Below are 25,112 nucleotides of genomic sequence, written 5' to 3' on the forward strand. Positions count from 1 at the left end.
AAGTCACCCCCGGGTCAGTTGACAGCAGGAGCGTCAGGGTTGGATGACACTCGTCACAAATGGGTTTATTTTGCAGCCAAAAATACCCGGTAACAATAATTTTCGAGCGAAAATCAGCTTCTTTCCTCTTACTCTCTTCTACCGCTTACACATCGCTGCAATGTTGCTGCTATTTTTATCTTCTACCACTTTTTTTCTGCGCTACCTTTTCTTCTGAACTTGTTAAATGCATGTCTCCAATCATCCTGCGGCCTTACTGCACAAGACTTTCGACACCAGCTCACGCCTTTGCAATCCTTATGCATGAGTTAACAGCGTCTTCATGAGTCTTCATTGCTTTCGCTGGTAAATTCTGGAATCGTCTTCCTTTGCCTCTATTTCCACCTCCTTATGACGAACTTTTTCGAGAGGATACTATAAAGAAACCTCATGAACCGCCTCTGAATATTTTTTGGGGGGAGAGGAATTTTCTATCACTCTCCTTTTACGAGAGTAGTAGCATTGAAGGCACTATTCCAGTTTTGGTTTGGCTTTGACTGCTGTCTCTGGTGTAAAAAGGAAAACTCGCAAACATCAGCTCCTAATATATTTCATAATTGTTAGATGAAGTCATTAACCCGTAGAAGTAATTATTAGAACACAGGGAGCATATTGATATTGTAAGAATTAATGTCAAGATAATGACCAAGAAAGGGAAAGCTTGCACTGCAGTAATCACTAGTCATTCTTACAGAAGACACACTGGTTTTGGGTGATTAGGGAGACCCAGCCCAGCGAGGCCCTACCCCTGCCACGGCCCGCACACTATACCCACGCAATGAGGGAGGTGGAGGCTGCGCTCGCTGAAGGGATGCGAGGTCTACTCATCTATCAAGAGGTGCAAAACCGGACGAGCAGATTAAAGAACAGGTAGTTTATAAAAGTGTTTATAAGAGATAATTTGTGGGTTTAGGGTTGAATATGGGAGACATAAAATTCTTACTATGAAAAAAATAATCTTATACGTAGATTTGCCTCGACAGCCGAGTGGTGGTGCACAGTGTTGAGATGACAGGAGACGGGTCTTGGCGCCTGAGACTAGCCCTCTCAGGGACCCATAGCCAGCTGAACACGCTGACACCACTGTGGCCAACACCTCCATTCAACCTGATGGGACGAAGACTGAGAATAAATTGTCTCAAGGTAATAACCATCTCACCCCTATGTTGATAAAAAGGAACACGTTCCCGTGATTATTTGTTGAGTATTTACATTTTTCAGTGACACAATTTCACTAAGAATCTGATTAAACGAAGATGGCGGCTCTGTTAAATCGCTCCTAGTGTCTTGTGTTAAAGACTTAATTCCAGAGGAGTGTCTGGCAGCTTCCGACCGATACCTAACCTTTAAAAGCCAAGTCGGGTGACGTACTATCGAAACCAAATGCCTCGAGAACACCAAACTCGAGCTGTCATGAACGGAGACAGGATCTGGCAGCGTCGCTCTTCCTCCCCATCTCCCAGGGGGACGGAAACTGTCAGACGTCTCTTAATACTCTCCAGTGTGTGTGTGTGTGTGTGTGTGTGTGTGTGAGAGAGAGAGAGAGAGAGAGAGAGAGAGAGAGAGAGAGAGAGAATGTGTGTGTGTGTGTGTGTGTGTGTGTGTGTGTGTGTGTGTGTGTGTGTGTGTGTGTGTGTGTGTAATCCACCTCTTTCTCCTTTTTTTTTCTTTTATACTAAATATCATATTGACGAAATCATTAATACAGCTGTATATTGTTATTATCTTACCATTATTATTATTATTATTATTATTATTATTATTATTATTATTATTATTATTATTATTGTTAGTAGTAGTAGTAATAGTAGTAGTAGTAGTAGTAGTAGTAGAATGGCATCAATATCTTTATCATTACCATCGTTATTTTTATCCTCATAATCATTAGTCAAAGTATTAGGCGCTTAATTTACACATCAAGGAAATGAACTTCAAACGCTGACCACTTATATGTTTATTCTTAACAATAATTTCTCAATAATGAGACCATCCTCCTTCGTTTTCAAATACCTCTGTCAAGCGGTCTGGCATAGAAGTCACCAATTTTTTAATGATCTCTGGCTTAATGCCGGGTCACACGAGCGTTTATTTCGGCAATTTTTGATACTTTTTCACGCCGGTGATTTTGCCTCCGGTGTGGTCACACGACGCTAGCCGAAACAGAGGGCGCGTTTAGGCATATATGTAGAGCGGCAGCAGGTAAAGGCAATTAAGAGAATAGCAATGCAGTTAAATCTTCTTTGATGTCTTGCCGCCAGCTGCACTTTTGGTGATCTGGGATTCTTTGAAGGGGTGTGTGTAGTTGTGTGTGTAGTTGTCAGTTTTGCTGGGTTCACACATTCACGATTTATGGTCACGGTGCCCTCCCGACACGCAAAAATGGTCAGTCGGCAGTGTATCCGTGACTATCCTTGACATAAATTGGATTTCCGGCGCGGCATCGTAACCCCGCCGTGGAAAACCTTGGACGTCGGCAGTGTCTCACGATCATTTTGGTCCGAGCAAAATGATCGTGGGTCACCACGACAACTGTCAAATGCCGTGACTATCCGGGATGGCATCGGGAAGGGTCCGGGCTAGCACCTGGAGTCCGTCGGGAACGTCGGTAAGCCATCGCAAATAACCGTGACATTCCGCCGCTCAGCCACGGTATGATAACGTGTGCTGCGGACGCCTACCGACCCCATAAAGCTGTCGGGACGCTGCCGGGCTGGGCCAGTGACCTCCCCGCGCGCACATCACCATGACCCAGCGCTCTGACACCTCCGTGCACGTGTTGCGGGTCGACGGGCTCGAGTTATCAGCCCCTGCAGCAGCCGAGATGGCAACGGAGCAGCCCCAGTCCCCCCTGCAGGAGGAAGGTACCGCTTCCCAGACGCAAGAGGTAGCTACTCAGCCCCAGGAAAATGGAAGGAAGAAGGCCGCCACCACTCTCCTCGATGAGGCGGTGGAGATGGACCTGGGGGAGTGGCTGCAGGAGCACCCTTGCCTCTACAACAAGGGGCTCAAGGAATATAAAAACAAAGCCCTCAAGGACCGGCTTTACGAGGTCAGTTTGCTGCCACTAATGACCTAAGTAGCCTTGCCCCTCAATTAACACCTAAGCATCAATATAATCCCCTTTCCTTAACCTGCTGTTGTGTTTAGCAGAGGGAAGGAAAAACATTTGTTCCTTAATATATTTTATTCACATTCACACAGTGTTAGTATATTAAAAATAACAAAATCATTCACATATTGGTCTAAAATATTATCTCGACAGTACAATCTAAGCCTAAGTCTTTATTTTCAAATGTTTTTTATCATTGTCTGCATTCTTTCTTTCATCTTTTTTATTTATATCCAGTATATATTTATAATGAAAAGTAAAGTCTTGGATATTTTAAACACTAAAAAGAGCATTCACATGTTGATTCTTTTAAAACATAACAAAAGCATCCACATAGTCAAAACATCATTTCGACAGGACATACATTTATCTAAATGTAAGCCATACTTTCTGATGGTTTTTATTATCATCTGCATTCTGTCATTAATTTTTTGATTCATATTCAGTATATATCTATACTGAAAAGTATAGTCTTTATATTCTGATCGTTATTACTTCATGGGCACAATATGGTGAATAGTGTTCACAGCAACGCGGAAGGCATACGAAAGGCTTTTGTAAGAATCAGCTGTTGCTAAGAAACGAAGTGTGATCGCAATACGTAGTCCTGCCTCAATGGGCGATCTCCAGAATGTTGTCTGCTTCTCAATGTGTGGGCCAACACGTACAACAATCTCATTGAACAGGTCTTCATCAGTCCTGAGGAAGTTTTTGTACAGCTCTGGATCTTCCTCTGCCAGTTCTTTCATGAGTGTGACAATGACCCAAGATAGGCCGTCTCGTCAGGTAGGGCTTCACCCAAATCCTCTTCTTTTTCGACTTCTTTTTTGTCAGCTGTATCAGTTCCAGTATAGTTTTCTCTATGGCGAGACACTCCATGCTGTGCTTGTGCAGCATCAATATCCTCAGTTTGGCTAGGTCGCTCTCTTCCATGTTGTTGCGTTCACGAGGGACACGTGGACTGGTGCCAGTTCCAAGCAACGCCCCCTTTTTATACATCGGCAGAAATACCAAGATGCTACAACGGTTAGGCGCCGATGTCCGTGAAATACCGGGAAGGCACCTAGGCAAGTCCGTAACTTCATCGTGGTCGTCTTACCTAGACATCTTACCTAGACGGGTTCCACGAGAAGGGAACCCCACAAGTGCCAACACGCCTGCAGAATACATATTTGTGTAGTTACTCTTAACACTAAAACTATTAAGCCGCTGCTGGAATGTGTGTTGATTGCACTAAGTAAAGACTAGTTATGTAATATAATGACTTGTATGTATATAAGTGAAATAAGTATTTAAATTCATATTGCTGTAAGTAGAATAAAGTAATTTAGGGTTAATATGTTTTTGACCAGAGTGTTTAGGGACTATAGTTAAAATGAGATCATATGAAATTATATATGAGAATACATTGGTATTAGTATGTAGGGGTTAAAATTCGTATATCCTTTGACCAAGGTACTCTGCTAGTTTTCTCTTAAGCACAGTTAAGGATGTTGACAGGATAACTGTGTCTGGCAGGCTATTCCACAAAGCAATCACTCGGACTGAGATGTATCGCCTACGTATTTCTGTGTTGCTGTGGGGTAGAAATATTCTGTGTGAATTTCCACGGGTCCTAGATGATGTCTGGAGGATAAATAACTCAGAGGGTTGCACAGGAGACAGGCCATTGAGAATCTTCCAGACCTTGACTATGTCGGCTCTAAGCAGTCTGCCATGCAGAGAAAAGAGACCCAAGGCATCCAGTCGGGAGGCATAGTCAAGATGCGAAAGTCCAACAATCTCCTTGGTCCATCGTCGTTGGACTCTCTCAAGCATGTCGGTATCACCTACATACCCTGTGTGCCATACAACTGAACAAAATTCCAGCACAGGACGGATATGAGAGGTGAGAAAAGATTTCATAAACTCAGGCTCACGGTTAACTGTGCTCTTAAGTAAATTCGACGAAATTCCTGCAGCTTTATTTGCAAGAGAGCGTATGTGGAGATGAAACTTCAATGAAGTATCAACTTGAACCCCTAAATCTGATGCAGACTGCACAAACTGTAAAGGATTTCCTCTAATATAGTAGTCAGAGTACGGGCCAAGATTTGGAGCAGATCCTCGGCAGAACCTAAGAACACGGGTCTTGTCCGAGTTGAGCCTGAGCCCCCACGATTCCGCACGTGACACCAGAAGGTCTACATCTCTCTGCACAGAAGCAATATCTAACAGTGTAAGAGAAGGCGTAGTTTTATTTATCTTTTGGTATATTTTCAGATCATCAGCGAAATTTTTTTATTTACAGGTCAGACCATGAGCCACAAAGTTAATATAAATGAGAAAAAGGGTTGGTCCAAGGACAGACTCCTGGGGAACTCCACTAGTTACATGCGTAGAATCACTCTCAGAACCCCCAACCACAACCCTCATTACTCTACCGTTCAGAAATCCGTGTATCCAAGAGAGTAAGGGATCCCCTATACCGATGTGGGAGAGCTTACTGATCATAATGTCGTGGGTGGGTCGTGAGTTACCGGCTGTAACCTTGGTGATACACTGTCATTTTCCGTGGCCGCCGTGGTGGGTCGGGAGGGCTCCGTGGTGGGGTCGCGAATGGTCCGGGAACGTCGTTCACGTTCCGGCGTACTACCTTTGTACAGCGTTGTACAGCCGCCACAGGGGTAATCCGGCGGTCAGATCGTGGCCAGAGGTCACGGATTAACCACCTGCTCTCCGGGACGCCATCATGGACCACAAATCGTGAATGTGTGAACCCAGCATTTGTGTGTACATATATGTGTGTGTGGGTGGGGGGATATCTCTCTCTCTCTCTCTCTCTCTCTCTCTCTCTCTCTCTCTCTCTCTCTCTCTCTCTCTCTCTCTCTCTCTCTCTCTCTCTCTCTCACAAAAAAAAGTAACAACGTAAAGGTGTATAAAGTTCATTGAGAAGAAGAAGAAGAAGCGAGCGAGAGAGAGAGAGAGAGAGAGAGAGAGAGAGATTTACATAGATTTACATAGAAAATCAGACCACACAGACCCCATGGTCCAGACTAGGTGGTCTGTCCTTAAACCTAAGTGATTTTACATTAATCAGATGGCTCCAAAACGTTGCTTTTCTACTCTAGTTTGTATTAAGTTCAAGGAAGTGACAGTCGAGCTTGTTTTTAAAGGAGTCAATCGTGTTACACTGGACCACTGATGGTGGGAGCTTATTCCATTCTCGCACTACAACGTTGGTGAAGAAAAATTTGGTGCAGTCTGAATTTACTTGCCTACAAATGAGTTTTGTGCCATTGTTCCTCGTTCGCAAAGTGTCATCGATCATAAACAATTTTGTTCTGTCTACATTCGTGAAACCATTAAGTATTTTAAAACATTCGATCAGTTTTCCTCGGAGGCGACGTTTCTCAAGAGAGAACATGTTAAGGGTGGAAAGCCTTTCTTCGTAGGATTTGTTGCGCAAAGAAGGGATCATTTTTGTTGCTCGACGCTGAACACCTTCTAGTTTAGCAATGTCCTTTGCATGGTGGGGAGACCAAAACTGTACCGCATATTCCAAGTGGGGTCTGCTAAACTATTGTAGAGCGGAAGTATTACATCTTTATTTTTGAATAAAAAGTTTCTTTTAATGAAGCCCAACATTCTGTTCGCTTTATTTGCTGCATCGATGCATTGATGTGAGAATTTGAGGTTTGACGCGATTTTAATCCCCAGGTCCTTAACGCATTGAACACTTGTGAGTTTAACGCCGCGTATTTCGTAATCGAACTTCTTATTTTTTGTTCCAACTTGAAGGACCTGGCACTTGTCTACGTTAAAGGGCATCTCCCATTTATCCGACCAAGCTTAAATTTTGTGCAAATCCTCTTGGAGGCTTTGCCTGTCTTCGTCAGTGAGAACCGAGTTACCAATCTTTGTGTCGTCTGCAAATTTACTAATGCGATTATTGAGTCCAACATCCACGTCGTTGATGTAAATAATGAAGAGCACTGGGCCAAGAACCGAGCCCTGAGGGACGCCACTAGTGACCGGCGCCCACTCTGAGCTAAATCCGTCAATCACAACTCTTTGTTGTCTGTTGCTCAACCAATTCGCGATCCATTGGTTTACTTGACCGTCAATGCCTATTTGCTTTAATTTATAAAGTAGTTTATGATGTGGGACTTTATCAAACGCTTTCTGGAAATCAAGATAGACTACGTCCACTGATTTGGTTACGTCATAAATTGAGAAGAGATCGTTATAAAAGGTCAGTAGGTTTGACAGGCAGGATCTTTTGTTACGGAAGCCATGTTGTGAATCTCCAATTAATGAGTGGCTTTCGAGGTAACTCACAATTTTGTCTCTAATTATGCTCTCGAGTAGCTTACCTACAATTGAAGTTAGACTAATGGGTCGGTAGTTACCTGGTATTTTTTTGTCTCCTTTCATAAAAATCGGTGTCACGTTAGCCTTTTTCCAATCCGAAGGGACGATGCCTTGTCGCAAGGACATATTAAATACGGTAGTGAGGGAGGAGAGTATTTCGCTCTTTGTTTCTTTAAGCAATATAGGATATACTTTGTCGGGTCCGGGACTTTTATTTGTTTTAAGTGAATGGAGAGCTTTAAGGACTTCATCGGTTGTTATTTCAAAATTAGGCAATGCATGCTCAAGATTTACAATAGTACTGGTGTTGTTGGTAGCGAGAGGAAGACTGTTAGTATTAAACACTGAGGTAAAGTAATTGTTTAAGAGGTTTGCAATGTGTTGGCTGTCAGTCACTAGTGCACCGTCGCTGTTTGTTAAAGGTCCAATACCACTTTTGATCGCCTTTCTGTTGTTTATGTAACTGAAGAAAGATTTCGGATTATTTTTACAGCTGGCTGCAATATTTTCTTCATATCTACACTTTGCCTGACCTACTAATCTTTTTACTCGTCGCCTGGCATCATTATAAAGTCTAATGTTTTCGGGCGTGCTTTGTTCTTTCTTTAACCTGTAAAACAAATTTCGCTCAATGACTGATTGTTTAATTTCGCTATTAAACCACGGTGGGCTTTTATTAGTGTTAATTCGCTTCTCGCACAAGGGGACGAATGTGTTCTGCTGAGTGAGTAAGTGATTTTTAAGGCTTAGCCAGGCTTCATCTACGTTGCCGTCATCTGAAAGTGGTATTTCTGTTAGTTTTTGTCGGATTTCTACGAAGTTAGCTTTTTTGAAATTGGGCACCTTTACTTTATTTTCAGTCACTGATGATTGAGCTCTAATGTCGACGCGCACTAATTTATGATCGCAAGAACCGAGGTGTTCTCCTATCGTGACACTACTGACTAGGTTATCCTGGGTCGTTATAACAAGGTCGAGTATATTATTTTGTCGAGTTGGCTCAGAAACCATTTCGCTTAGATAATTTTCTTCTAGAAATTCGATCATTCTATGTGACTCGCCTTCTGTACCTGACAGTGTCGCCCAGTCGATATGGGGGAGGTTAAAGTCTCCTAATATCAGTGAGTCGTTGTTATTAAGTGACTGCCTTAAGACGCTGTACATTTCAAGGTCGCCATCGAGTGATTGCCCAGGAGGTCTGTAGGTGACAGATATATTTAAATTGACTTTTGCAATGTTTACTCGCACGCACAAATGTTCAACGTTACTGTTTCCCGGTGTTTTGTAAGTGGGTTGCAAATAGCTTTTGACATAAAGGGTGACGCCACCGCCTCTACGGTTTACACGATCTTTGTTGAAGAGTCTGTAGCCATCTATGTTGTATTCGGAACTTAAATCAATATATGTGGTGTCGATAAATGTTTCGGTTATAGCAATTATGTCAAAATTTTCTGTTAGAGCAAGACATCTCAGTTCATCAAATTTGTTCTTAGGCTACGCGCATTGAAACTAAAGATTTTTAAGTTATCTAGAGGCTTGGTAATAGAGGTGGTGGTACTTGCGGGATCACGGTTACGGGTTTGTTGCGATGCACGGCGTCTATTTACACGGGCGGGGTGGAGGGACGTGGCTGTGACTCGTTTTTTGCTCGGATGACACGTACTGCGTCGTTGAGGAGCCTTCCGAATCTGGCTGCCCCGATGGAAGAAAGGTGCAATCCGTCCTAAGAGAGAGAGAGAGAGAGAGGAGGTGGGAATAGAAAAAGGATTAGGGGGATTAGAAGGGAAAGAGAGGAAGGAGGAAAAGGTGAAACGTTCTCAGTATCGAGAATACAAGACGCGCATGTTCGTCTTCCTCCATATCGAGAACACAAACCGTGTTTTGGACTTGCCGGTGCCGCCGATGGCAAAATTCTCGAGATCGATGATAAAATTGCCGAAATAAACGCTCGTGTGACCAGGCCTTTACTGTGTGTGAGTGACACGGAGGCGTTAGGTATCATCTTCCCGCCCACACCTAATTACCAGAAAGAATGCTCTCTCTCGTTCATGCTGCGATGTGTGAATTAGTGGGCTTGAAGTGAGAAATCATTGACCCGCCCACACCTAATTGCCGGGAATGAAAATCTTTCAATACCTGCCCACGTTGTCACACATAGCAATGGAAGAAGGAGAGAGAGAGAGAGAAAAAAAATAATAATAATAATTATAATAATAAAAATAATAATAATAATAATAACAATAATAATAACAATAATAATATAACTATGTTAAAGAATACGTCAATATGATAATAAATAAGGATCGATTCTCTCTCTCTCTCTCTCTCTCTCTCTCTCTCTCTCTCTCTCTCTCTCTGATCTCCTATTCGGCCTTTGACAATAGATGATGTGATGGGCGGAAGTGCCGGAGCATACTGAAAAAGGGAATTAAAAAAAGAAGAAGGAGGAGAAAGAGGTGGATAACACACTCAGACACACACACACACCAACACCCACCCACCCACCCACTGACACACACACACGCACACACACACACACACACACACACACACACACGCCCCCCCACCACCAAGCACACACACACACACACACACACACACACACACACACACACACACACACACACACACACACACACACACACACACACACACACACACACACACACACACACACACACACACACACACACACACACACACACACACACACACATATTCTCTCTCTCTCTCTCTCTCTCTCTCTCTCTCTCTCTCTCTCTCTCTCTCTCTCTCTCTCTCTCTCTCTCTCTCTCTCTCTCTCTCTCTCTCTCTCTCTCACACAGACACACACACTGGAGAGTATTAAGAGACGTCTGACAGTTCCCGTCCCCCTGGGAGATGGGGAGGAAGAGCGACCTGCCAGATCTCGTCTCCGTTCATGACAGCTCGAGTTTGGTGTTCTCGAGGCATTTGGTTTCGTCACTAGAATTTTGGCTTGATACTAATACGGAGTAGATTCCATCGCGCGTGTGGTGTCTGCGTTGAAATATGTGTGTCACCTCGTCCCGATGTTTGCGGGAGAGCCGCGGGCAACAAAACGCGGAAGTGAGAAAGTTCAGAAGAGCAGTCAGCATGATAATATCGATAGAAGATAGAAAGAGAGGCAACATGGCGGCGGAGTTTAAGAGGTAGAAGACTGTTAGTATGAGGAGGGGAGTTGATAAGACGAAAAGTCTTTGACTTTACTTTGTCCAAGAGAGCTGTGTGAGTGGAGCCCTCCACACATGTGATGCATACTCCATACGAGGGTGGACAAGGCCCCTGTATATGGACAACATATGTGCAAGGGAGAACAACTGGCGGAGACGATACAGAACGCCCAACATCGAGGAAGCTGATTTAGTGAGAGAGGAGACATGGAGTTCCCAGTTGAGATTTGGAGTTAGGGATAGACCGAGGATGTTTAGTGTAGGAGAAGGTGACAACTGAGTGTTGTTGAAGAATGGGGGATAGGAGTTTGGAAGATTGTGTCGAGTTAATAGGTGAAAAAATTGAGTTATTGAGGCGTTGAAGGACACCAGGTTCTTATTGCCCCAATCGGAAATGGTAGTAAGGTCTGAGGTTAAGCGTTCTACAGCCTCTAGCCATAATCGTTTAATTCCTGTTGAGTTGGCTTTCTATCAAAAGAAGTTGATAAATGCAGAGTAGAGTCATCGGCTTTAGAATGGATAGGACAGTTAATTTTGGAAAGAAGATCATCAATGAACAACAGAAAGAGAGTGGGAGATAGAACTGAGCCCTGAGGAACACCACTGTTGAACAGTGACCGTCTACTACAGCAGTGATAGATCGGTCAGAGAGGAAACTGGAGATAAAGGTACAGAGAGAAGGATAGAAACCGTAGGAGGGTAGTTTAGAAAGCAAAGGTTTGGGAACTTTTCCGTTTGGCGTACAGCGCTAAAATTAATTTTAATGTAGATTTTCTTATGTATTTTTGTCCGTAGAATCCGAATATGACAACCGTTTTATGGAGAAACGAACAGTTTTTAAGTTATTTTCCTTTGAAGTTATTTTCTCCCTTTTTTTTACTCTTGAAAATAGGGGATAATGTTTACGAAAAGTGCGTCGCCTCCTGCTGGCCGCGGAAACGCTGCAGCCGCCTCAGCCACAAATTAGATCGCAGTGGGATTAGGGTGGGGTAGATTATTTAAACTACTACAACCTATATTTACGACCTAATAAGGGGGGGGCTGGGCCCCCCTCGACCCCCAATAATAACCAGGGGGGGCTACGCCCTCCTGGACCCCCCTCATGTATATGTGACTTATTTCAGCGAGGAGGTATTTCTCGCAACACCCTGCAGCCTCGCCGCGGCCATCAACAGAGGCTACGCGCTTTAGTCAAAATTATCCAATATTGTCAAGAGTAAAAAAAAGTCCTTGAATTGGATTTTCAAAGCGTTTCCATGACTGCTGAAGGTTTGCAAACGGAAAAGATCCATAAATTGTATATAATACTGAATATTACGACTTTTTAAAGTTTGAATTCCTTCAGTAATAGATAGGAAGAAAATAACTTTAAAGGCAAATAACTCAAAAACTGTTAATTTCTCCAAAAAAATAATGTGATATTCTGATTCTACGGACAAAAATACATAGAAAAATCTATATTAAAATTACTTTTAGCGCTGTACGCCAAACGGAAAAGACCCAAGGTTTGTACCAGACAATATCAAAGCTCAAAGGCTTTTGATATGTCTAGCACAACTGAGAAAGTTTCACCGAAACGGCTAAGAGAGGATGACCAATTAAGAGTCAGTTAAGAAAGCAACAAGATCGCCAGTAGAACGGCCCTTGCGGAACCCATACTGGCAGCGATCAGATAAAGTCAGAAGTGGAAAGGTGCTTTTGAATCTCCGGTTCCGGTTGAGTAAAAATTTAAGCTTTAAGAAAAGTAAAGCTATATGGCAGTATTTTGAGGGACTGGAACGGTTACCCTTCTTAGGCACATGCTGTATGTAGGCGTACTTCCAGCAAGAAGGAAAGGTAGATGTTGAAAGGCTGAGACGAAAGAGTTTGACCAGGCAGAGTGTCAGCACGGAAGAACAGTTTTCAAGGACAATAAGAGGCACTCCGACAGGTCCATAAGCCTTCTGAGAGTTGAGGCCAGAGAGGGTATAGAAAACATCATTCTTAAGAATCTTGATAACAGGCGTAAAGGAGTCAGAGGGGGGATGAGTAGGAGGAATATGCCCAGAGTCGTCCAGAGTGGAGTTGTTACAAAATAATGTAATAATAATAATTATTATTATTACATCACTATATCTACTACGTTTTGTTTGAAATTCATGCAATTAGTATACCAACATATTCCACATTAACGTTACGCCGTATCATTATTTTTTTCACAGAAACCGACGGTGTTTTTATTCAATGACGGCGAACAACTGGAAGACGCCCAAGGCTACGCGGCAGACATTGTGCAAGAAATCAAGCGTCAACTAAATTTTACCGACATTCTGGTTCCTAACACCGGGTTCGGAGCTTACAGGAATGGCTCTTGGAATGGTATGGTGGGAGACCTTCTTTACGGGGTGAGTATTTAGAGACGATACAGTCAGACCATGCACCGAAAAACAGAAAGGGAGCATAATGGATTAGGGAGTAGAGAAAGTTAAAGATGTCCTAATGACGTTTAATAGTAAGCATTGGAGTTGGACGATTTGTTAGTTAGTATAGTGGAGTTTTGAAGGCATATTATTCATAGAACTGATAGGTAAGGTAAAGGTGGGTACATACGCTATAGCTGCGCGTGGCTGCGGTGCTCACCTCCGATCCGTTGGCACTTTGAACCTGTGGTAAGTAACAACCAATTACCCCGGGACAAGGGACGATGGGAAATCCGTGGTCACCACAGTTTACCTTCTCCAGGTTTTCCCTGAGCATACAATAAATAGAAACCTACTAACCCCTTCCAACATTTATCCCATTTTTCCCTTCATTGATTCTGTACAATAAGTTTAAATAGATAAGTGATAAGGCGCAATAATTATTGTCCCAAATGACAGAGCAAGGTCTAGGCCATATGCCATGTTGGTAACGTGAATATAATTGAAGTGACTGTGCAGCATACTAAAGCCGTCCATTCGCGATCTGATGCCATTAAGACCATTTTATTTCCATTTTATCCCCAACGAAGGACAATGTTTCCACAGAGGGCTGACGTGTCGCCACTGGATTTCACACCAATCTGGCAACGCTCTGTGGTGATCGACTTCGGACGTATCTACAGCACGGACGACGTCGTCATCATCTCCCGCACCCCGCGGGCTTTCGTTAGACCCCTACTGCTGCTGCAAATATTCACTCCGTTTGTACGATGACTTATGGAGAAGTTATTATGAGATTGAATTGACCCATATTTTATCGATTAATAACATAAATAATAGTAATAATATAAAGTATTGTCATCATCATTACCATCAAATGTTTCCATTGGTTTCTGTTCTTTACTTTTGTTTATTGTTTCTTTATTTAATTTCATTATACCATCACGTGAATAGACTTTCATTTTTAAGTCAGTTACTTGCCACTCTGTCACCCTTTTTATTTATATATTTTCCCCAAAAGAATGGTACCCCAAGCACCGTGTCCTAAGCATTGCTATTTCTTGATTTTGATTCCCTAAGTTATGTTGAGCAGGGTACATTGTTATGTCCCGCATGTCTTATGCCATTATCACGGTTTTTACGGCCCTTATTTTTTTTTTTTTATATCACAGAAAACAGTCATGAGCAAAAAACGAAAAAAATATTGCAAAACTACTGCTCTTCAAAGGAAAGGTGGAAGAAAATCCGAAAAGATTATTAAAAACTAGTTGTAGATATCATAATACCTCTTGAGAAAGTTGAAGTCATAGAAAGGTCACAATGCAGACGAAGGAAGTGTCCCAGAGTTTACCAGCGAAAGTGATGAAAAGCTGAATTTGCTGCTTAACTCGTGCTTAAAGGATTTGATCAGTATAAACGAGGTTGCAAAGGCGATGTAGGCATGCAGTCAGCAAGTTTATAAAAAAAAAAGTTAGCGTGAAAGTACCTGCATAGGATGAAATGAGGGGAGCTGATAAAGAGCAGAGCATTTAACTCTTCACTGTCCGAAAGAGCTGTGTGCGTGGAGACACCGAATTATGATATCCATATATACTCCATATAGAGGCAGAGAAGGCTCTTGTATCATTGTATGTGGTTAGCAACTATGAGATCGAAAATATTTTATGGAAACGATACAAAACTCTTAACTTCAGGGAAACTGATTTAGCAAGAGATATGAAGTTTCCAGTTAAGATTTTGAGTTCAGGATAGACCAAGAATGTTGGGTCGACTTGTCAAGAGGTAAAATTTGAATTTTGAGGTACTGAAGGACACCAGGTTCTTTCTGCCATATATAGAAATTATAGCAAATGTAAAGGTTAAGCATTCTGTAGCGTCTAACCTTTAGTTATGTAAGTCCTGCTGAGAGACCCTTTTGTAAAAAGATTTGTAAGGAACAGTAAAAATTGTCGGATAAAGAGTGAATAAAACAGGTAGTTCTAGCAATATCACCAGAGAACAATAGTAGGAGAGTGAGAGATGGAATAGAGGCCTGCAGAACACCATTGTTCATAGGTTTAGGGGTAGAACAATGACCACGGAAATAAATCTGCCTGAAAGGAAATCAATCAATCAAAAGGTATGCACCACGGAGGAAGGAGCGGCGTCGCCTCACCCACTTTAGATGCCAATCCATGGAGCCCTTCGAGGAAGTCTCCATGCAAGCCCCTTTCCAGCCTAAGTACCTCTTGGCAGGATCCATCAACTTGTTCAATCCACGAACTATGTGGACGTCCCCTTGGAAACCTCCGCTCATGATTGTGTTTGACAGAAACAACCATGTCACGTTCTGGGTAAAGTGACAAATACGTTAAACCCAGCTTTTCTTTCATGAACTAAACCGCAATTATACCACAATTCAGTCTCGCAGAGTAATCGCAGTTTGACACAAATTCATTCCAGTGATACCCGATGATTCTGCGTAGGCACCTATTGCCAATGACATCAATTTGCCTCTTCAAGTCACTATTTAGTGTTTACGTTCCACAGCCAAAGAGTAAGATAGGGAGCCCAAGCAACTTGAAGGTCTGCATCTTTGTCCTTCTGCACGGGTATCGACGACGTAATACACTCGCGCTGAACGAATCCATAAAATAATCCAACGTAAAACTTCTTAACGAGACCAAACTTTGTTCTCGTTAACAAGATATGTAAAATTTTCCAATATATCAATGTTCTCACTACATGCATGAACAGCCTGTATTGTTTCATATAGTAAGATTCCAAACACCTGTTCCATTGCCTTGGCCCAGGAGACGTAAAGTCCCAGTGGCTTTGCCTCCTCGTTCAGCGGCTCTAAAGCCATCACCAAAACCTTCAACGAATCCGCGAGGATTACTGCATCATCTGCAAAACAGGGTCAGTGACTTTGATATTGCCAGCAGACGCAGCACAAGTGACAATCGTTCACAAGTATTCCTAAGAACAAGTCTATGCAGGTGTTGAAGGGTAATGGGGCTCTCGTGAACGGGGATGAAGCTGGACAGGCTAGGCTCCCCCGCCTCAGCCCAACACACACACACACACACACACACACACACACATGTAAAAAATTCTCTCAGATGTGATGTAGGGGGTGCTTGCGAGCGGGAAATTCGTATGTTAAAAATATTGAAATGATTGAAATTTTTGTATGAGAAATCGTTCATGAATATTGTATTGTTTGTGATTCCAATGTGTATTGCGTTTTCTGCGATATTAGTCGTGTATATATTTACGATTAAAACAAAAGTGAAGAGAATAGGAAAATAAATTTCTACTGGCAGGTCTTTTCTTTATATCTTCGTTCATGGATGCAAGGCTTTCAAAAATTACCCAATTCTATAATACATAATACTAGAGTCGATCAGCTCACTATAATCTATAAATAAATGATAATGACGTGTAAAAATACATCTCCGCATGCCTCAGTTTGCCTTACTCAGTGTCAGTGTCTCTCTCTCTCTCTCTCTCTCTCTCTCTCTCTCTCTCTCTCTCTCTCTCTCTCTCTCTCTCTCTCTCTCTCTCTCTCTCTCTCTCTCTCTCTCTCTCTCTCTCAAAAACTATTTGCATCCTACTGACACAACACCAAGAGATGGTAATGTTGAACATTTGTGCGTGCGAGTAAATACTGTGAAAAATAATTTGAATATATCCGTCACCTACAAACCTCTGGGTCAATCTCTCAAAGATGATCTTGAAATGTACAGCGTTTTACGCCAGTCATTTAATAACTGCGACTAACTGATATTAGGAGACTTTTAATCTCCCTCATATTGACTGGGCGACACTGTCGGGTACAGAAAGCGAGTCACATAGAATGATTGAATTTTTAGAGGATAATTACCTAAGTCAAATGGTTACTGAACCAACTCGACATAATAGCACACTAGACCTTGTTATAGCAACTCAAGATAACCTAGTCAGTAATGTCACGGTAAGAGAACATCTCGGTTCTTGCGCTCATAAATCAGTGTGCGTCGACGTTAGAGCTCAAACAACAGTGATTGAAAATAAAATCATGGTGTCCAAAGGGCAAATTTCGTAGAAATCCGACCAAAACTTACAGAAATACAACTGTCAGATGATTGCAATGTAGAGGAAGCCTGGCTAAACTTTAATAATTATTTATTCACTCAGCAGAACACATTTGTCCCGTTTTGCGAGAAACGAAGAAACACAAATAATTAAAGTCCACCTTGGTTTAAAAGCGAAATCAAACTTTCCATTAAGGAGAGAAATTAGTTTTATAGGTTAAAGAAAGAGCAAAACACGTCGGAAAACAGACTTTATTATGAAGCCAAGCGACGAGTAAAAAGATTAGTATGTGAAGCAAAGCGTAGATATGAAGAAAACATTGCAGCCAACTGTAAAAATAATCCGAAATCTTTTTAAACAACAAAAAAAGGCGACCAGAAGTGGAAATGGACACTTAACAAAGTGTCGTCGAATTAGTGACAAAAAGCCAACGTGTTGCGAATTTGTTAAATAACTATTTTTCCTCAGTTAATACTAGCAGTCTTACCGCCTCTTTCACCAACACCAGCGACGACAATATCACTAATGTAAATCTCGGTTATGCCTTGCCTAACTTTGTAATACCTACCAATGAAGTCCTAACTGCTATCCACTCTCTCAAAACAAAAACAAAAAAGACCAGGACCAGACTATATATCCTATACCACTTAAAAAAAAGAGCGAAATACTCTCCTCTCAAACGGAACTATTTACAAATACTGCCCTCTGACTAGAGCAGCGTTTCCCAACCTTTTCCGACCCTAGCACCCCCTGTGGTCAGACATAGGCAGTCCAGCACCCTCTGGTTAATATCTGATTACTAGAAGAATAAAGGAAAGTTAAGTGCACTGCTTGATCATTTATTTTGATGAGTCTTCAGAACTAAAAACAACTGCAAATATTTTTGATAGAAGAAATAAGAGAACCCGAGAAAAAGAAAATAGCATGGACAAGCTAAAATATACAGAGCTTGGTAATCAATCATACATACATCAACGTGATTTTTGTTGTTGCTTATGTTCAACCAGTTTCTCAATTCGAGAAAAAAAATAGCATGGACAAACTCAAATATACACAGCTGGGTAATCAATCATACATACAGCAATGTGATTTTTGTTGTTGCTTATGTGCAACCAGTTTCTCAATGTGAGGCTTCGTGTTGGTCAGAGCCACCCTCATATCGTGGAGCAATCCAATTTTAAGGCGGTTCCGGGCAGTTGTTTTGAATTGGAGCATGGTGGAGAATGCCTTTTCGCACAGGTAGGTAGTTGGAAATGGGATGATCATCTTCAACGCTCCCTTGCTAGTCCAGTGTATGCTATCAACTGATCACACCAGAAACCAGCCAGCGGTAATGCACGGAATTTTGTTTGACAATCACATGGTTCACCTGCAGATCAATTAGCTCAGTGGTTCTTAACCTGGGGGGCGCACCCCCCTAGGGGGGCGTGATTGATTTCCAGGGGGGGCGCGAGCCTCAGGTGAAAAGTATACATTTTTTTCAATTGTGTGCTATTTTCTTGACAAGAGCGTGGGGCAGTACTGTAAAGATAAGTTTATGAAATAATGCAGAAGTATTGACGTTACAAACTCTTGTTTTCAAAAGTCTCCCAGGCATACCATTTCCCGTGTACATTGACCCCCCCCTGATTGATTGAAAAGAGCAAGAAGAGCCATAACATGGGAAAATGTCTCATAAAACCAAGTATACTCTGTGCAGCAGAACTCGTTCTGGGGAAATATAGTGCAAATAAGCTTTCCCAAATTTTTCTGTCAAACGATACAGTCAAGAAAAGGATCGATGAATTGTCTCAAGATATCCAAGATCAAACTCTCGACCAAGTTTTTGCCATCCAGTGTGATGAAACGACTGATATCGCTCAGTGTTCTCAGTTACTGATGTATGCTCGTTTCGTGTCAGGCAACAATATAAAAGAGGAAATTATATTCTGTCACCCCATGGAAGGTTGCACAACAGCAAAAGCTATTTTTCATAATTCATCTAACTTTTTTTCAGGAAAATAAACTTTCTTGGGACTCGCTGGTAGGGGTATGTACTGATGGAGCTCAGCCATGCTTGGTCTGCAGTCTGGGTTCGTCACAAAGGTGAAAGAAAAAAATCCCTCATTAATGAGTAAACATTACATACGTCACCGTGAAACCTCAGCATCCAGAACTTTGCCTGCTGAAATGAGGGATGTCCTGAACGTGGCTATCAAGGTAGTCAACTTCATCAAATCTGGAGCCTTAAACAGTCGTCTCTTCACACGAACGTACGATGGCTATCATAAGGGAACATGCTTGGACGGCTTTATGAGCTACGAGAAGAAATAGCAATATTTCTAGATTCAAAGCAGAAGGCAGACCTTCATGACAAATTCCAGTCTGAAGGCTTTCAGATAACTCTAGCTTACCTGGTGGACATTTTTGAAGCATTGAATGCTGTGAACCTTAAACTACAAGGGAAAAACATCATCATCATGCATCATGACACCATTCGAGCCTTCATGGCCAAACTCGACCTCTGGAAATGTCGAATTCAGCAGCGAAATACAGCCAGATTTAGGAACTTGGATTCTGCTGTCGCTCACAATAATCTTGACTCTGAGTTAAAGAAACAAATAATCACTCATCTAAGTGACTTGAAAGCAGAATTCATCAAATACTTCCCAGATATAGACGAGAAGCGTAAAGCCTGGAAATTCATTAGGAACCCATTTCAATGTACGTGAGGTAGCTGATGTTGCCGATGAAGTCCAGGAGGAGTTCCTTGAGTTGAGGTTCAACTCCACAGCTAAAGAAGACTTCAAAGATATGGATTTAAAGACGTTCTGGGTCAAGTACCTTCCTGTTTACCCTCTGATCTCACATCAGGCTCTTCGGATTCTAACAATGTTTGGATCCATGTATCTATGTGAAAACGCGTCGCATTACCACGGATATTGTCTAGGGCAACTTTTGTATTTGATAGAACCTCACGTCAAATAACTGGCGAGAAGATATGAGAAAGTAAATAAAGAATGAGTAAGCTGCCATTATGGAATAATCTTTAACATAACGTGTGTAAAAGAAGGGTTGCTCCCCACTTACACATATATATATATATATATATATATATATATATATATATATATATATATATATATATATATATATATATATATATATATATATATATATATATATATATATATATATATATATATATATATATATATATATATATATATATATATATATATATATATATATATATATATATATATATATATATATATATATATATATATATATATATATATATATATATATATATATATATATATATATATATATATATTATATATATATATATATATATCTATATATATATATATATATATATATATATATATATATATATACAAGTGGGCAGTGAAGTGATAGCGTACTGGACCCACATTCGCCGCGTGATGGACGACGTGGGTTCGAATCCTCACGCTACCACTCGGATTTTCGGTCACCGCCAGTGGCTTAAAACTACCCACATGCTGTCCTGAAGACCACCCATCAACCCGGACTCTAGAGGAAGCCGTCCAAGCGAATCAAGTACGAGTTCAGGGGGGCAGCATGAGCCAATGCAAGATGGCGCCACTATAAACACTCGCCTGCGCCAGAACGGGCTGGGCCGACCATCAGGCCCCACCTGGAAGAAACCTTGGGCCGACCATCAGGCCCCACCTGGAAGAAGCCTTGGGCCGACCATCAGGCCCCACCTGGAAGAAACCTTGGTCCGACCATCAGTCCCCACCAGGAAGATGCCTATATATATATATATATATATATATATATATATATATATATATATATATATATATATATATATATATATATATATATATATATATATATATATATATATATATATATATATATATATATATATATATATATATATATATATATATATATATATATATATATATATATATATATATATATATATATATATATATATATATATATATATATATATATATATATATATATATATATATATATATATATATATATATATATATATATATATATATATATATATATATATATATATATATATATATATATATATACTTTATATTAGTGAAATCTATTCGATGAGACAAACAGTTTATATGGCGCTGATCACATTTAACTCAGTAACAGAATTACCCAAAAATATAGGAATAAGATAAGTGGTAGCGGAGATATCTCACGCCACTGATGGTCATGTCAAATCGTTCATCAAGTATTTGCGAATTTATGAAAGCATTTCCGTAAAAAAGTTGTGCATAACATTCATCTCTTCATACCTTAAACATCAAGTGTTTAAAAGTTAAATTACGGCCTCTAGAGTTTCTTCAGTGCGTGATGTGACCATGACCGGACATGAGCGACTGGAATATTTATATTCATAGGACTTGCGGTTCACTAAAAATTATTGCATATTTGTTGTTTCATTCTTAAAATTTTCATTATTTTGTATAAATATTTTTCCAATAGCCCTAACTCTCCCCTTCAGAGAGGGGTTATGGAAACTGATACTGTAACTCTGATACTGCAAAATTTTTTTCGGTTTACTTTGACAAAGTACTCAAAAAATTGAAGTGGTAAAACTCGGGAATCAAGATATGCGGTTATTACCTCAACAACTTTACATTAGTCGATGATTGTCTTACCGAGCTAGAGCGAAACTTATAATTAACAATGAATCGAATAGCACAGTGAAATTTTCAAAGTAGATTTGAAAGGGAATATGAAGAAGATAGACGGTTCTGAAACGTTTAGAGGGAGAGTCAAGAAGCGCACAAAGAAGAATGGATAACAATACTGGGTACATATTTAAAGTCATGAAGCGAGCATCATGGTTCACCGAACAGCAGAGGATAAATATATTTTAATAGTTATTAAGAATATGAAATGTACATGGGCCGCTTTTATCATGGCTAAAACTGAAAAGAGAAAAATACCCCAAGTAGCAGAGTGACATACCAGGCAGGGAGATGAAACTGAACCATGACCGGAGCGCTAACGTCAGACAGAGAAAGATGGAGAACATCGGGAAAGACCTTTGCCCTTTAGTAGAGAGTACAGATAGTACTGTAGCAAGGGCTCAATATAAGGAGGAGGAGGAGGAGGAGGAGTTGAAATTGGATGGTCCTTGTGGATGGTACATATATAATTGATTCTCAGCAACTACCATGTTCAGACCAACTAGATGGACTTATTGAATGAATCATGATGGCCTTGGTTTTGGTTTAGTTCATGGTTTAATTGTTTTTTGAAAGGCCATGGATGAACCTGATGGTTTGGTTTCCTCGCATTCTTGTATATCCCTTTATCCCTGCCAACAGAAGGCCGACTGGCTGGTTTCATTTAGTCTCCTTACACACTTGTGTATCTTTTGAGTCCCTATCTTATGTAGGCCAACATGCTAGCCTTCTGGATATGTTTATGTATCCATTTGTCCCTTTGCAGGTGTGGGCGTCGCTGGTGGCGGTGGCGATAGCGGCGGGCCTGGCGCTGAGCATACTGGTGAAGGCACGAGAGGTGACGCTGCACAAGGAAGGCAGCAAAGGAACCTTCTCTTATTGCCGGGCCACGTTTGGAATATTTGTTTACCAAAGTAAATCTCGCGCACCATAAGTTTCAACAAATTTTCTCACCTGCGCCTTTCTGTAGAATCCCAGCTCTGACCGGCTCCAGGCAGACTTTCCGCACGCCGAAATATTTTGTTTCTAAGTCAATTTTCACCCCAAAGGCACTCATCCTAATAAGTAACATAACAGTGGTTTCGTTATTATTTGTAGTTTTACAAGACATAATATGAATACAAAACAATTAATAGACCCATTTATGGGCGCTGAATAAAGCGCGTATAAATATTTTTTCAAGTTACCTCGTGTCCCCACCTCAATTACTAAACATTTTCTGGGCCAACTTTTCAAGGTACTATATATATTTATAATAGAATTTTACGAGGATTCTTATGCTTCCCTCAAATTTCTAATACGGCAATTAGTACCATGATATGTTAGCGAAAAAGTAAAAACATTTCCCAATACAATGAAGAATGTGCCATTTTTAGTTGCTTATTGCCTATTTTTATTCAAAACTAATGGTAACAACTTTTTAGCACATTGTAAAGCAGAAATCAAGAAAATCTCACGAATTTGGTATCCAATAGGTCGTATAAGTTTCATGTGGTGGAATTTAGTAGTAGAAGACTAGATTTTTAGTGAAAATATCTAACGCACATATTCACGTTTTACACATATTGATCACAATTAAAACAGTGAACAAGCTAGGGGAAATAAAATTAATCTCTTACAGTTTTATTGTAGTGGAATTTAGAAAGTGACGGACAGAATTATTATAAACCGCCAAGCTACGCCTATGGAAACACATAATCTTTTTCACTTCAGGCTATCCGAGCTGCAAAACATATAAGTAAGCTTATAAAAACATTTCCAGTAGCAGTATGTCATGGCAATTATTATATCCTTAGAATTTTAATACGACCATTCATTAGTTACAGTGACAATTGATCAAACGAAAAATACATTCGCTAGATTATAGTATTCTTGTAAAACACCTGATAAAGAGCCCAATTTGTCTGCTGCTGGACTATTTTACCAGCTGCAGTATGTGCTCCATTAAAAAAAAGTATGTAAACCTTATAGATTTTTCACACACACACACACACACACACACACAATACACACACACACACAACACACACACACACACACACACACACACACCGCTCCGGTATCAATCAGTCAATTGAGGCATACGCCGGGGGGCGCGCTGCCTCGCTCACCTTACGCCGTGAAGTCAGGGGATCCCGCAGGGCGAGTCTCCATGCAGGCCCCCTTCCCATCCTTAGTAACTCGTGGAAGGATCTATCGACTTGCTCAACCCATGAACTCTGTGGGCGTCCCCTTGCCCTCGTCCACTTAGGACTGTATCTTACAGAGACAAACCGATGGGCAGGGTCGGCTTCTGGGTAACGTGCCACGAGGCCTATGCAAGCAATAGGCCTCGAATCAGTCTCACGGAGTAGTCGCCGGTTTGACACAAAATCATTCCAGCGATATCTAATGATTCTGCGTAGACACTTATTACCAAAGGCATCATTCCGCGTCTCCAAGTCCCTGTTTAGTGTCCATGTCTCACAGTTATAGAGTAAGTAAGACAGGAAGCAGAAGTGAATTGTAGATCCGAATATTTGTCCTACACAGACAGGTATCGACAACGCCATATACTCGTACTGAACGAGTCCAGAACGCCTTGGGCCAGACCAATCCGACGTAAGACTTCCTGGTGAGATTCATCGCTATTCTTAACTACGCTACCAAAATATATGAAATTTTTCGAGATCTCAAAATGTCCTCGTCACACGGATGAACAAACTGTACTGTTTCATCTAGCAAGCCTCCAAACACCTGTAATTTGGTCTTGGCCCAGGAGACCTGAAGTCCCAAGGGCTTCGTCTCTTCGTGCAGTGCCTCAACAGCTATCACCAGAACCTCCAGCGAATCCGCTCCGGTAGCTCAATGGTAAAGTTCTGCGCTGCCAGGCTGCACGGCCTGGTTGACGGAAGTTCTAGCCCCGCTCATGCCGGGATTTTTCCACTGCCCTTAAGGAGCGGTAACTGTACCCCTGAATCAAGGGGGATGTGGTTTGTAGTGTGCGAAGGTCCCGGCAGTGCCAAGAAATCGACTAATGAGCCTTGCTCTAATCAGGAGCGTACTTGCTGGCGATGACGAGTCCAGCTCGTGATCAGGTCGCTAGTGAATTACACACACACACACACACACACACACACACACACACATACACATAACCATACACACACACGAATACACTCATACAAACACAAACACACAAATACGTAATGTTAATTACAACACTGAAACACCTTTTTGAAATAATGTTACTACATAGTACACTCATTTCATCATT

General features: G+C 41.2%; 1 protein-coding gene across 1 annotated transcript; it reads left to right on the forward strand.

Moving 5' to 3' along the window:
- Positions 1-739: 739 nt before the first annotated feature.
- LOC127010196 (glutamate receptor ionotropic, delta-1-like) lies at positions 740-22,790 on the forward strand. The gene is made up of 5 exons (XM_050884072.1): positions 740-909; positions 1,023-1,182; positions 12,894-13,076; positions 13,698-13,856; positions 22,623-22,790. The coding sequence occupies exons 1-5, from the start codon at positions 818-820 to the stop codon at positions 22,788-22,790; spliced, it is 762 nt and encodes a 253-aa protein (XP_050740029.1). The 5' UTR covers positions 740-817.
- The last annotated feature ends 2,322 nt before the right edge of the window (positions 22,791-25,112 follow it).

The sequence above is a fragment of the Eriocheir sinensis genome, chromosome 42 (genome assembly GCF_024679095.1).
Source record: "Eriocheir sinensis breed Jianghai 21 chromosome 42, ASM2467909v1, whole genome shotgun sequence".
In the NCBI taxonomy this organism is placed as follows: Eukaryota; Metazoa; Arthropoda; class Malacostraca; order Decapoda; family Varunidae; genus Eriocheir; species Eriocheir sinensis.